Source organism: Diceros bicornis, chromosome 10 (genome assembly GCF_020826845.1).
Source record: "Diceros bicornis minor isolate mBicDic1 chromosome 10, mDicBic1.mat.cur, whole genome shotgun sequence".
Taxonomy (NCBI): Eukaryota; Metazoa; Chordata; class Mammalia; order Perissodactyla; family Rhinocerotidae; genus Diceros; species Diceros bicornis.
The window spans coordinates 53896530-53910202 of record NC_080749.1 but is presented as its reverse complement, the minus strand read 5'-3'; the positions used below and the strand labels follow the sequence as shown (position 1 = coordinate 53910202).

Below are 13673 nucleotides of genomic sequence, written 5' to 3'. Positions count from 1 at the left end.
TGATTCTTCTTGATAATTCTTTCCCATTTTACAATTAGCCAATTCCCTTCCTTCAGTTTTTATCTGAATCCTGACTATTTGGATAGAAAACATGGACCATCTTCATCTTGAGGCTTGAAGGTAAGCCTTTAGGGGCCGTACATTTGACATTCAAGGTTCTTGGCTCCAAACAAGAAGACACTGTACATTTAGGCCTCACAGAATAATGATGGAGCAAAGGTCACTGCAGATATGAAAGGAGTCTCTGAGTCTAAATTTAATTTTCTTGTGTGTGTGTGAGGAAGATCAGCCCTAAGCTAACATCCGATGCCAATCCTCCTCTTTTTGCTGAGGAAGATTGGTCCTGGGCTAATATCCATGCCCATCTTCCTCTACTTTATATAGGACACCGCCAAGCATGGCTTGACAAGCGGTGTGTCAGCAAGCGCCCGGGGTCCAAACCTGCGAACCCCAGGCACCGAAGCAGAGCATGCGAACTTAACTGCTATACCACTGGGCTGGCCCTGCTGCGTCTAATTTTATTTTATTTATTTATTTATTTATTTATTTTTTAATTTATTTATTTTTTCCCCCAAAGCCCCAGTAGGTAGTTGTATGTCATAGCTGCACATCCTTCATGTGGGACGCGGCCTTAGCATGGCCGGAGAAGTGGTGCGTCGGTGCGCGCCCGGGATCCGAGCCTGGGCCGCCAGCAGCGGAGCGCGCGCACCTAACCGCTAAGCCTCGGGGCCGGCTCTATTTTTAAATACTTACAAATATTGTGGGGGGCAAAAAAAGAATATGAGTTTTGTCAGCTAGGATGCCAAGCTCCTCACAGGTGACTAATGAAGATAAAAGAAGCCAGTGCTGCACTTTAGAAAAAATATATACATTATTGGCCTTTCCACATTTGAAACAATAAGGTAGAGAAACAGTGAGAGATTTTTCAGGGGACTGCATCAACCACACTTCCCCTGCAGCACTGGAGCTCCTACAGGGCTGACGAGGGGATCACTTCTAAGACGAAGAAAAGTCAGGAGACCAGACAGAGGAAGGATCTGAGGAGAAACCTAGGAAGACTTGCTTCTCCTGCTCCTTTGCTCACATTTCACCTTACACAATAGCAATTTATCACATTGCAATTGAATTGTTTGCATTTCCCAATAGACGGCAAGCTCTGGGAAGGCAGGCAATGTGTTCTTGTGCTTCACGTTTCAACATTTGGCTTAATACTCAAGTCATGGAAGACATTCATTATATATGTTTCTTGAGTGACTTTATAAAAGAATTCAACAAACACTTGTTGAACTTCTTGCTATGGGAAAGAGGAAATGGGTTTGAAAATGTAATTTTAATGGAAGACATAGGCATAATGTGTCTTTAAAAACAACAATAATAAATCCTACTTAAAAAAAAAATAAGGTATCTTACCTGATGACTGCTGGTCTCAGACACTTTAACATCCAAAGACCCTGCTAGGACAGCATACCAGTTTGTTCCAATATCACCCTGGCGAAATACTGAAAAAGAAATAGTAATGTAAATATACCAAATATAAGTCGGTTTTATCGTATGACCTGAAAGTTTCTCACTGGTTAGTATAAGCATGACTTGGACCTAGCTGAGTTTACCACCCTTCCTCTATCTATTCTCACAAGATCATGACATATTTCTCTTTTCCTCATCTATCAACAAAGCTATATCCAACTTACTCAACGTTCTATGAAATGGAACTACAGAACTCTTTTATATTTACAGAGCACTAATAAGGAATGATAACCCTAAATGTTATAAGATCCTTTGAATTTAAGAAGAATTGACTGATGTTCAATGTAATTTATCTTAAATACATTTCATTGTATAGTGATTCCTGGAAACTTATTACTTTATATGGGTACATATTAACAAGGTTATTTGACTCAACAAAGTACCAGACCATCACCCCAATTTTCTAAATTTATTTATATTAAAAGCAATGTGTTTTCTAGGATAGAATGTCTCCTTTTAAGCTAACCAATGAATGATTAAGAAAAATAAAACCTACTTTAAAAATTTGACTACTGTATTATCATTGTCCATTTTCTCGTTTTTTATAAATTCACTCCTTTTAGGCATTAGGAGTTAACTACTCTTTAGAAACGACTCTCATCATAAATGTCCAAATCTGATTTTGCTTTACTTTTGTAATCTCAGAGAGAAAACATTTAGATATTTAGATAGAACCTTAGTTTTCATATTATATTAAGTACTTTGGAAAGTCATTCTGAAACACTGGTTCTAAAATCTCATACAAACCCAACTATCCTTTTAAATATCCTAGCTAAATAACCAGATGGAATGATCTGATATTTGTAAATTCTTTTCACAGTTAGAGTCAGAGGTCAAGTGATTCAATGAAAAATCACATGACAAGTCAGTGGGACACTTGAGTTCTGGCAAGGCTAGCGCTCATGGCATAAGAGCAAGCTTCTGGGAGCCATAATTAATGATGACAAGCTGCTCTAAACTCCCTGAATAAGACACGCTGTGGAAAGGCAAAGAACAATGGCAGCCTACCAAGCTCCATGATAAGCTTGAGAGGAGGGACTGATGAGTTTATAGCTGGCCTCTCCAGTAGCTGTGCTGTTCCTACCCTTTGTAAGTGACTTATTTTAAAGTTAGGGCTTTGCCTTTCATGAACTTCTTGGCTCCAAAGACATCATCACTTGCCAATCAAATTCACATTACATATCACAGAAGATTCATTTGGAAAATGGCTTTAAGAAACAGAAAATAAGAGTCTCATCCCCAAAAGAATAAAGTTTCTGATTCAGTAAGAAAACAAATATTGGTTTGAAAACAATATGTATGGACGATTTTTTTAATAGCAGTGGGACTATGTTTGCATGTGCACACATGGGAAAACACCTTGAAGGATACACACAAAGTGTTAACAGTATTCTCTGAGTTTGGAGATTGTAGGTGATTTCTATTTTGTCTGTCTTCTAAATTTTCTACAATGATGTCATGACAGACCCATTGGTTCCCACCTAGCATCATGCCCTCCCTTCCTCTTATCTGAGTGAACCCAGATTTTATACAAGTTTCCACCCTCCTCCACAGGGCCAAGTGCTCAGAGCCTGTGCATTTCTTCCCTAGCTCCACTGGGGTAATCATGATTGGTCTAAATCAATCATGGTGATCCCATTTTCTTTGCCAGTGATTGGTTTAGACGTGGGTATATGATGCAATTCTGGCCAACGAAACAATATAGGAAGTCTCCTGGGAGACTTCTGAAAAAGAGACACAAGAAGAAATAGTGCTTCATCAGGATGTTGTTGTATTAGCATGTAATACCTCTAATTGCTGTAGCTGTCTTAGAATCATTTGGGTCAAGTCTGAGAACAAAAGCCAACACCTGAGGAGGCATAGCAAAACAAAAACAAAAAACAAGATGGGAGGGACCTGTGACCTTAATAATGTCATTGAGTCACTTAATTAACTAACTCTGAAGCCATCCTACCTCAGGACTTCTTGCATATGAGTAATTGATTTTTCCCTCCTTGTATGAGTAATTGATTCTTCAAGCCAGTTGGATGAGCGTTTTCTGTTAGTGCAGCATAAAGCATCCCAACAGATGGAAAAGCATTATTTTTTTAACGAGAAAATGCATTTTTTTAATGCAGCTGTCACTCTATCGTTTTACTCTCCATGTCCCTTATTCATACTTGGAATAGACGATATCACTCAGGTTAATTCAAAACATTACTATTAGCATTAGTTAAGAATCCTCTTATCTTTATTTAATATCCTACTGGTTCATATATTTCTTGAGATAGAGAAAATAATTAGTTGAATTTCTAAGGATATAGCTGAATATATGAATCAGTACATCCTTCTAGCTCCATCCAGAAAGTAGGCTGCCCTGGAAGAACCATTTACATGCTGTGAACAAAGTTAAGGAAATGCTACACAGAACTAAATATTGTAGAGGAAAATGTCAACCTAATACGTTTGGTTGAACCTCAAATATTTGGCACATAAATACCCCACATGCTCTCTATCCCCATAGGATAACCACAAATGAGCACAAACCATACGTGAAAATATACCACTGAAGTTGCATTTCTTACATGTTATTCCTTTTTCCAGATTCTCATAATAACCACACAAACAAATCTGATGAAGGAGATTTGGGTGAAATTTCTCAAAAGCTTTAACTTCTTTCAGCCGTGTGAAGATTATATCCACATCTTCACTGGATCGTTCCAGTGGTCTATAAAGGGGAGAAAAAGCACAAAAAATTGTATCAGCAAGGATTTACTTGAGTGAACACGCATTATTCTAATTATATCCAAATTTATGCAACTATCTCTATTTCAAGTATTTCACTGCAAATATTTATCCACCTATCCCCATTATAAGTATTTTCAGGCCTTTGTCAACTATTCACCTTACATCATGACTATTGCAGATGGTGTGACATTGTGATTTATAATAAGAAATGTATATTTGGTCTTCATCCACTGTTCCTGGCACTTATCTCCTAAAACTTGTAGTTTCCTATATAAGAGCCATAGGGGCATCTTTTTTACAATATTTGGTCTTTTGTCCTCAGTTCTTAAAATTCAGAGCCATAAAGGTGAAATGGGTGTCTTGTTATACATAACAAGCCTCTTTCAACCACATCTGAGTTTATCTTAATGAGGTGACTTTTGGAAAGCCCCTGAGTAACCTAAGGATGGGGGCTAGTTGCCAGGAAAGCCAATCTTGTGATTAGAGGAGTGAAACTCTCATCCCCGGGGAGGGGAGAGGGATTGGAGATTGAGTTCAATCACCAATGGCCAACGATTTCATCAACTATGCCTTAGTAATGAAGCCTTCATAAAAATCTCTCAATTATGGGGCTCGGAGAGTTTCCAGGTTGGCGAACACGTGAAGACGCAGAGAGAGTGGCCCTGGGAGAGGGCGTGGAAGCTCCGCGCCCTTTCCCCATACCTTGCCCTATGCATCTCTTCCACCTGGCTGTTTCTGAGTTATATCCTTTTATAATAAACTAGTAAGCTAGTAAGTAAATGCTTTCCCAAGTTCTGTGAGCCGCTCTAGCAAATTCATCAAACCCAAGGAGGAATTTGTGGAAACCTCCGATTTATAGCCCATCAGTCAGAAGCACAGGTAACAACCTGGACTTGCAATTAGCATCTAAGGGGGGGGGGGAGTTTGTGGGACTGATCCTCTAACCTGTGGGATATGATGTCATCTCTAGACAGATGGTATCAGAATTAAGTTGAATTGTAGGACACCCAGCTGGTGTCACAAAATTGCTTAATGTGTGGAAAACCCACACATCTGCTAATGTGTGGTAGCAGTGTGAGAGGAAACACAGGAGCAGTGAGTTTTTCCTGTACAGATGGCTATAGCAGGAATCAACCTCAAAGTCATGAGTTCAAGGTGATGCTTTTGGGTAGTGTTTAATCCCTTAGAAGCACCAGGATGTGATAAGATACATGAAAATGCAGATTTTACTTAAAATTGAGGTCACAAACATAAATGCCTGCAGAGGACAATCAGGTATAGTAAGTGAGTAAAAAGAGTCAAGTATAAGGAAAAAAATCTCTACTACATGAAAACAATGGTGAGAGCCCAAGGACGAATGAGAACTGATATTCAGCCTCAGTGTTGGCAATACTATAGGGAATGGTGGGGATCAGAGCAAACTGCAGAGATGTGACTATCTACAGGGAGCAGGCCTTATTTGGCTGATTTCTTTATTACTGGTTTTCTGTGGAAACATGGGCCCAGATGTTGTCACATCTTCCAATTGTTCAAGGAAAGATATCTAGATGTTTGTTCACATTTCTTAAACATTGTGTGGGCCACACAGAAAAAACATCTATGGACTAGATCCAACTTCTTGACCACCATTTTGCATTCTCTGGATTAAGATGAACCAAAGAACCAAACAAAAATGGGATAGTTTTACAGATTATATAAACTATTTTCTTTCTTTTCTTTGAGCAGTTTCCCAAGTCTATTCCTTCAATATGCTTTGCAGGATCACATGATGTTCCTTGATAGATATTTCACATTATACAGAAACTATCCAGCCTCATGTATGTCCCAGAGCATCCTGGGATCAGAGGAAATGAGCGGGGCAAGGATGTGACCGAGACAGGTAATTCTCACCGAATACCCGTGTTCCCCTGAATTTACCAGCTTCCCTTGCAGTTATGTTAGTCATGTTCTGGCCAGTGGACTATGAACAAACTAGCACGTATCACTTCTGTTAAGAGCCGGGTGGCATCTTCCATCTCTCTCTTCCTCAGCCACAACTTTGCAGTGTGTTATGGGTTGAATTGTGTCTCTCCCCAAAAATATGTTGAGGTCCTAACATACTTGGTACCTGTGAGTGTGACCTTATTTGGAAATAGGGTCTTTGCAGGTGTAATCAAGTTAAGATGAGGTCATACTGGATTACGGTGGGCCATAATCCAAGGACTGGTGTTCTTATAAGAAGAAGGAAATTTGGACACGGAGACACAGGGATGATGGCCATGTGAAGGTGAAGGCAGAGATTGGAGTGATGCATTCAGAAGCCAAGGAATGCCAAGGATCGCTGGCAACCACCAGAAGCTAGAAAGAGGCAAGGAAAGAGCCTCTCCTAGAGCCTTCAGGAGAACATGGCCCTGCTGACACCTTGATTTTAGATTTTAGCCTCCAGAACTATGAGAGAATAAATTTCTGTTGTTTTAAGCCACCTAGTTTGCAGTATCTTGTTTCAGCAGCCCTAGGAAACTAATACAGAAGGCATGTGTTTCAGATGCTATAGCCACAAGATGGAGACTTTGTGTAAGCGACAAATAAACTTCCGTTGTGTGAGGTTACTGAGATTTTGGGGGAGGGGTGTTACCATAGCATCACCTGGCATCACCTATACCAACACAAAGGTCAGGACTAGATGTGCCAGAGTCCCAAGGAATTTGGGACATTGTCAGAGGAAGACATATCCCGCCATGAGAGATGAACATTGTTGGAGGACAGGAGCAGATGACCTGTCACTAAGGGGAAGACCTAAGACTCAAGCTTTCACGAGTTTAGTTGAGAGGCTCTTCATCTGTTCCCATCACACTTTCAGGCCCAAGAAAATTAGACTCAAAGAATATGCTCACAACCTTGGCTAGCCTCCCGACTAACCTCAACTGAAGGGCGTGGGAGGAGGAAGGGAAATCCTGAGGCATTAGTGTCCACTTTATGAGATGACCAAGTGCCTGAAAGATCTGAGAGGTTCGCAGGCTTTACCAGCAAGGGTACAGCACATCAGTACCAGTGCGTCTTTCTACCTGTCGGCCCTTTGGAAGGGCTTTATAAACTCCCTACCAGAGTTACGTTCTCAAAGTTAAGGGGCTTTGAAACAAGGGCTAGAACTTCAGTAGTTAGTAAAGGGGTACAGATGACTTTCAACCAGAGTCTTTGTGTGCCCACTGGGAAAGAACTTCACAGGGAGTGAGGCCACAGCAACTGGCAGAAGTGCCCCTCAGTAAGGAGCCAACCCAGCGGGGCACACTTCATGGGAAGCAGTGTTGGCACCAGCAGGGAGTCACACCCAGCCACAGCAAGCAGCCACATGAACACCACAGGTCGCTGCCCCAGCAGCGCTGACACTAGCCTGCAGGCCCAAAGCAATGGCACCATTTCAATGACCATAGGAGGAATCACAAGGACCAGATGAGCTAGAAATTGATTGTTATGGTGGATTCTACTTAGCTACAAAGAAAAAGAGGTAAGTGAAGATTAGAATCCATCTTCCATCAAGAAGGAAAGCAGCGAGCATCATGGCGGAGTGAGCTTTCCCGTGAATTCTTCCCCCACAAGATACAACAAAAGCAACAGCCACAGACCAACAACGGAATCCCAGACAGTGAAAACCTAGAGCAGAGGGATCCACACTGGCGCACATCTGAGAGCGGAACGTGCTGGGCCCCCGGAGGAAGTGGGGAGAGGTAAGGAGAACTCCGCTCCCTCCCCATCAGATCAGCGATCCCGGTCCGCGCGGCTCCCAGAGAGGGGGAAGGGGAGGCCCTCGGCGGGAAACTGTAGCTCTTCGGGCTCTCTCAGCCAGTGAGAAACTCCCGCACAGAGGGCTCAGAGGAGCCACAGGGCTACCATCAACATCTGAGCACCCCAGAGAGTGGATAAAGAGGGGCAAACGAGAAGCCTCCCACGTCAGGGACCCAGAGGGCAAAAGAGAGAGCTCCCCCCTCCCCGCAACCCGGAGTCTGCAGCTCGACCAGACCTAGCGATCCGAGGCAGACCTGAACAAACTGGACTGGACCCGTGGATCGCAGTGGGGAAAAACAAAACAAAACAAAACAAAACTGCGGATTGCAGCAGAAAAACTGGGGCAGAGCGCAGGGGGCTTAGACTACACAGCCCTTTACCACCAGACAGTGGCGGCAGGTGGAAATTGCAACCAGAGACTTCCAGGATGAGGAAAATCAAAACCAACACAGGAACCACAATGCAAAAATATATGAAATCACCAGACCAGAAACAAAATGACAAGCACCCAGAAATCAACCCCGAAGACACAGAAATCCATAAACTAAATGACAGAGATTTCAAAATAGCTATCATAAAAACACTCAACGAAATACGAGACAACACAGAAAAACAATTAAATGAGATTAGGAGTTTCTTCACAAAAGAGATTGAAATCATAAAGAAAAACCAATCAGTGCTGATGGAGATGAAGAACACAATGGAGGAGATAAAGGAGAATCTGGAATCTTTAAAGAACAGAGCTGACAATATGGAGGAAAGAATTAGTACTTTAGAGGATAGGAATACAGATATACTCCAGATGGAAGAAGAGAGAGAACTAAGACTAAAAAGAAATGAAGAAAGACTCCGAGAAATATCTGACTCTATTAGAAAATGTAACATAAGAATTATAGGTATTCCTGAGGGAGAGGAGAGGGAAAGAGGAACAGAGAGCCTATTCAAGGAAATAATAGCTGAAAATTTCCCAAATCTGGGGAAGGAGCAGGAAATACCAGTAAGCGAAGCCAACAGGACGCCTATATATATTAACAGACAAAGGCCTTCACCACGACACCTAGTGGTAAGGCTAGCCAGGGTCAACGACAAAGAAACAATATTAAGGGCAGCTAGACAAAAACAAAAAATAACGTACAAAGGAACTCCCATCAGGCTCTCAGCGGATTTCTCAACAGAAACTTTTCAGGCTAGAAGAGACTGGAATGATATATTCAAAATACTAAAAGACAAAAACTTTCAGCCAAGAATACTCTATCCAGCAAAAATATCCTTCAAATATGATGGAGAAATAGTAACTCTCCCAGATAAACAAAAGCTAAGGGAGTTCATGGCCACGAGACCCCCACTACAAGAAATACTCAAGAAGGCCCTCAGGCCTGAAAAAAAGAAGAGAAAGGGAACACAAAGCTTGGAGGAAGGAGAAAAGTAGGTAGACAAAATCAGAGAAATAGTAGATCTTTACCGGAATAGGTTAGCAACCACTTAAATACTAAACTCAAAGATCAAAGGAAGAAATTCACCAAAAATAAATTTAACCTCATCACTGTAAACACACAGGCACAACACAAGATAGAATAAGGTATAACAAGAGCAACTTAGAAGGGGAAGAGGAAAGTGACTGAATTGACTTAGTATAAGGAAATAGGAGGCTATCAGATAATGGACTATCTCATACACAAGATTTTTTGCCCAAACCTCAAGGTAACCACTAAACAAATAATCAAAGCAAAACCACATATGATAAACAAAGAGAAAACTAGAAGAATCATAAGACAGAACAACCAAACTGAATTGGCAGTCCAAAACAAATGGGACAAGAAACAAAGGAAATGCAAAAGAACCAGAAAATAAGTGACAAAACAGCAACATTCAGCCCTCATATTTCAATAATTACCCTAAATGTAAATGGATTGAACTCTCCAATCAAAAGATACAGAGTGGCAGGATGGATTAAAAAGCAAGACCCAACAATATGCTGCCTTCAGGAAACACATCTTAGCACTAAAGACAAGCACAGGCTCAGAGTGAAAGGATAGAAGACAATACTCCAAGCTAATGGCAAACAAAAGAAAGCAGGTGTTGCCATACTCATATCAGACAAAGTAGACTTCAAGATAAAACAGGTTAAGAAAGACAAAGAAGGGAAATATATAATGATAAAAGGGACACTCCATCAAGAAGACATATCACTTATAAACATATATGCACCCAACATAGGAGCACCAATGTACATAAACAACTATTAACAAACCTAAATGGAGAAATCAACAACAACACAATAATAGTAGGGGATCTTAACACCCCACTTACAGCAATGGATAGATCATCCAGACAAAAAGTTAATAAAGAAATATTAGACTTAAATGAAAAACTGGACGAGATGGACCTAGTAGACATATACAGAGCACTCCACCCAAAAACAGCTGACTACACATTCTTCTCAAGCGCGCATGGAACATTCTCTAGGATAGACCATATGTTGGGAAACAAAGCAAGCCTCAATAAATTTAAGAAGATTGAAATCATAACAAGCATCTTTTCAGACCATAAGGCTATGAAACTGGAAATGAACCAGGAAAAAAAAAACTGGGAAAGTGACAAAAATGTGGAGATTAAACAACATGCTACTGAACAACCAATGGATCATTGATGAAATTAAAGGAGAAATCAAAAACTATCTGGAAACAAACGAAAATGATAACATGCCATATCAAACCATATGGGATGCAGCAAAAGCGGTCCTGAGAGGGAAACTCATAGCGATACAAGCCCACCTTAACAAACAAGAAAAAGCCCTAATAGGCAACCTTAAATTACACCTAACAGAACTAGAAAAAGAAGAACAAACAAAGCCCAAAGCCAGCAGAAGGAGAGAAATAATAAAAATCAGAGCAGAAATAAATGATATTGAGACCAAAAAAACAGTAGAAAGGATTAATGAAACAAAGAGTTGGTTCTTCGAGAAGATAAACAAAATAGACAAACCCTTAGCCAGGCTTACTAAGAAAAAAAGAGAAAAGGCTCAAGTAAATAAAATTAGAAATGAAAGAGGAGAAATTACAACGGATACCATGGAAATACAGAGGATTATAAGAGAATACTATGAGAAATTATATGCCAACAAATTGGACAATCTAGAAGAAATGGATAAATTCTTAGACTTATACAACCTCCCAAAATTGAACCAAGAAGAAATGGAGAATCTGAATAGACCAATAACAAGTAAAGAGATTGAAATAGTAATCAAAAACCTCCCAAAAAATAAAAGTCCAGGACCAGATGGCTTCTCCAGTGAATTTTACCAAACATTCAAAGAAGATTTAATACCCATCCTCCTCAAACTATTCCAAAAAATAGAGGAAGATGGAACACTTCCTGAATCATTCTATGAGGCCAACATCACCCTGATACCAAAACCAGACAAAGACAATACAAAGAAAGAAAATTACAGGCCAATATCGCTGATGAACATTGATGCAAAAATCCTCAACAAAATATTGGCAAACCGAATACAATATATTAGAAAGATCATACACCATGATCAAGTGGGATTTATACCAGAGACGCAGGGATGGTTCAACATCCGCAAATCAATCAACATGATACATCACATCAACAAAACAAAGAATAAAAACCACATGATCGTCTCAATAGACGCAGAGAAGGCATTTGACAAGATACAACATCCATTTATGATAAAAACTCTCAATAAAATGGGAATAGAAGGAAAGTACCTCAACATAATAAAGGCCATATATGACAAACCCACAGCTAACATCATACTCAACGGGGAAAGACTGAAAGCCAGTCCTCTGAGAACAGGAACGAGGCAGGGCTGCCCACTCTCACCACTCCTGTTCAACATAGTACTGGAGGTTTTGGCCAGAGCAATTAGGCAAGAAAAAGGAATAAAAGGAATCCAAATAGGTAATGAAGAAGTGAAACTCTCACTATTTGCAGATGACATGATTGTATATATAGAAAACCCTAAAGAATCTGTTGGAAAACTATTAGAAACAATCAACAACTACAGCAAAGTTGCAGGGTACAAAATCAATCTACAAAAATCAGTTGCATTTCTATATGCTAATAATGAACTAACAGAAAGAGAGCTCAAAAAGATAATACCATTTACAATTGCATCAAAAAGAATAAAATACCTAGGAATAAATCTTACCAAGGAGGTGAAGGACCTATACAATGAGAACTACAAGACATTATTGAGGGAAATCCACGATGACATAAAGAAATGGAAAGATATCTCATGCACGTGGATTGGAAGAATAAACATAGTTAAAATGTCTATATTACCTAAAGCAATCTACAGATTCAATGCAATCCCAATCAGAATCCCAATGACATTCTTCACAGAAATAGAAAAAAGAATACTAAAATTTATATGGGGCAACAAAAGACCCCGAATAGCTAAAGAAATCCTAAAGAAAAAGAACAAAGCAGGAGGCATCACAATTCCTGACTTCAAAACATACTACAAAGCAATAGTAATCAAAACAGCATGGTACTGGTACAAAAACAGACACACAGATCAATGGAACAGAATTGAAAGCCCAGAAATAAAACCACACATATACGGACAGCTAATTTTCGACAAAGGTGCTAAGAACATGCAATGGAGAAAGGAAAGTCTCTTCAATAAATGGTGTTGGGAAAACTGGACAGCCACATGCAAAAGAATGAAAGTGGACCATGTGCTATCGCCATTCACAAAAATTAACTCAAAATGGATCAAAGACCTGAAGGTGAGACCTGAAACTATAAAACTCATAGAAGAAAATATAGGCAACACACTATTTGACATTGGTTTTAAAGGAATCTTTTCGGATGACATGCCTACCCAGACTAGGGAAACTAAAGAAAAAATAAACAAGTGGGACTTTATCAGATTAAAGAGCTTTTATAAGACAAATGAAACCAGAATCAAGATGAACAAACAACCAACCAGCTGGGAGAGAATATTTGCAAAACATACATCTGACAAGGGGTTGATCTCCATAATATATAAAGAACTCACACAATTGAACAACAAAAAAACAAACAACCCGATCAAAAAATGGGCAGAGGAGATGAACAGACACTTCTCCAAGGAAGATATACAGATGGCCAATAGGCACATGAAAAGATGCTCAACATCACTAATCATCAGGGAAATGCAAATCAAAACAACACTAAGATACCACCTCACGCCTGTTAGAATGGCTATAATCACCAAGACAAAAAACAACAAATGTTGGAGAGGATGTGGAGAAACAGGAACCCTCATACACAGCTGGTGGGAATGCAAATTGGTGCAGCCTCTATGGAAAACGGTATGGAGATTCCTCAAAGAATTAAAAATAGAGATGCCCTATGATCCAGCCATCCCACTACTGGGAATCTATCCAATGCACCTGAAATCAACAATCCAAAGAGGCTTATGCACCCCTATGTTCATTGCAGCATTATTCACCATAGCCAAGAAGTGGAAGCAACCTAAGTGTCCCTCGACTGATGATTGGATTAAGAAAATGTGGTATATATATACAATGGAATACTACTCAGCCATAAAAAAAGACAAAATCGTCCCATTTGCAACAACATGGATGGGCCTGGAGCGTATTACGTTAAGTGAAATAAGCCAGAAAGAGAAAGACAAACAC

The 13673-nt window shown here is 40.0% G+C and overlaps 1 protein-coding gene across 3 annotated transcripts in view; it reads right to left on the bottom strand.

Annotated features, from left to right (window-relative positions):
- The window catches only part of RAPGEF4 (Rap guanine nucleotide exchange factor 4), a 298329-nt gene that overhangs the window by 239726 nt on the left and 44930 nt on the right, over positions 1-13673 (bottom strand). For all 3 annotated transcript variants that reach the window (XM_058549262.1, XM_058549268.1, XM_058549260.1), the window contains exons 2-3: positions 4092-4234; positions 1411-1499 (exon numbers count right to left, since the gene is read on the bottom strand). In XM_058549262.1, coding sequence (XP_058405245.1) covers positions 1411-1499; positions 4092-4234 — 232 coding nt within the window. The remainder of the gene's footprint in view (positions 1-1410; positions 1500-4091; positions 4235-13673) is intronic.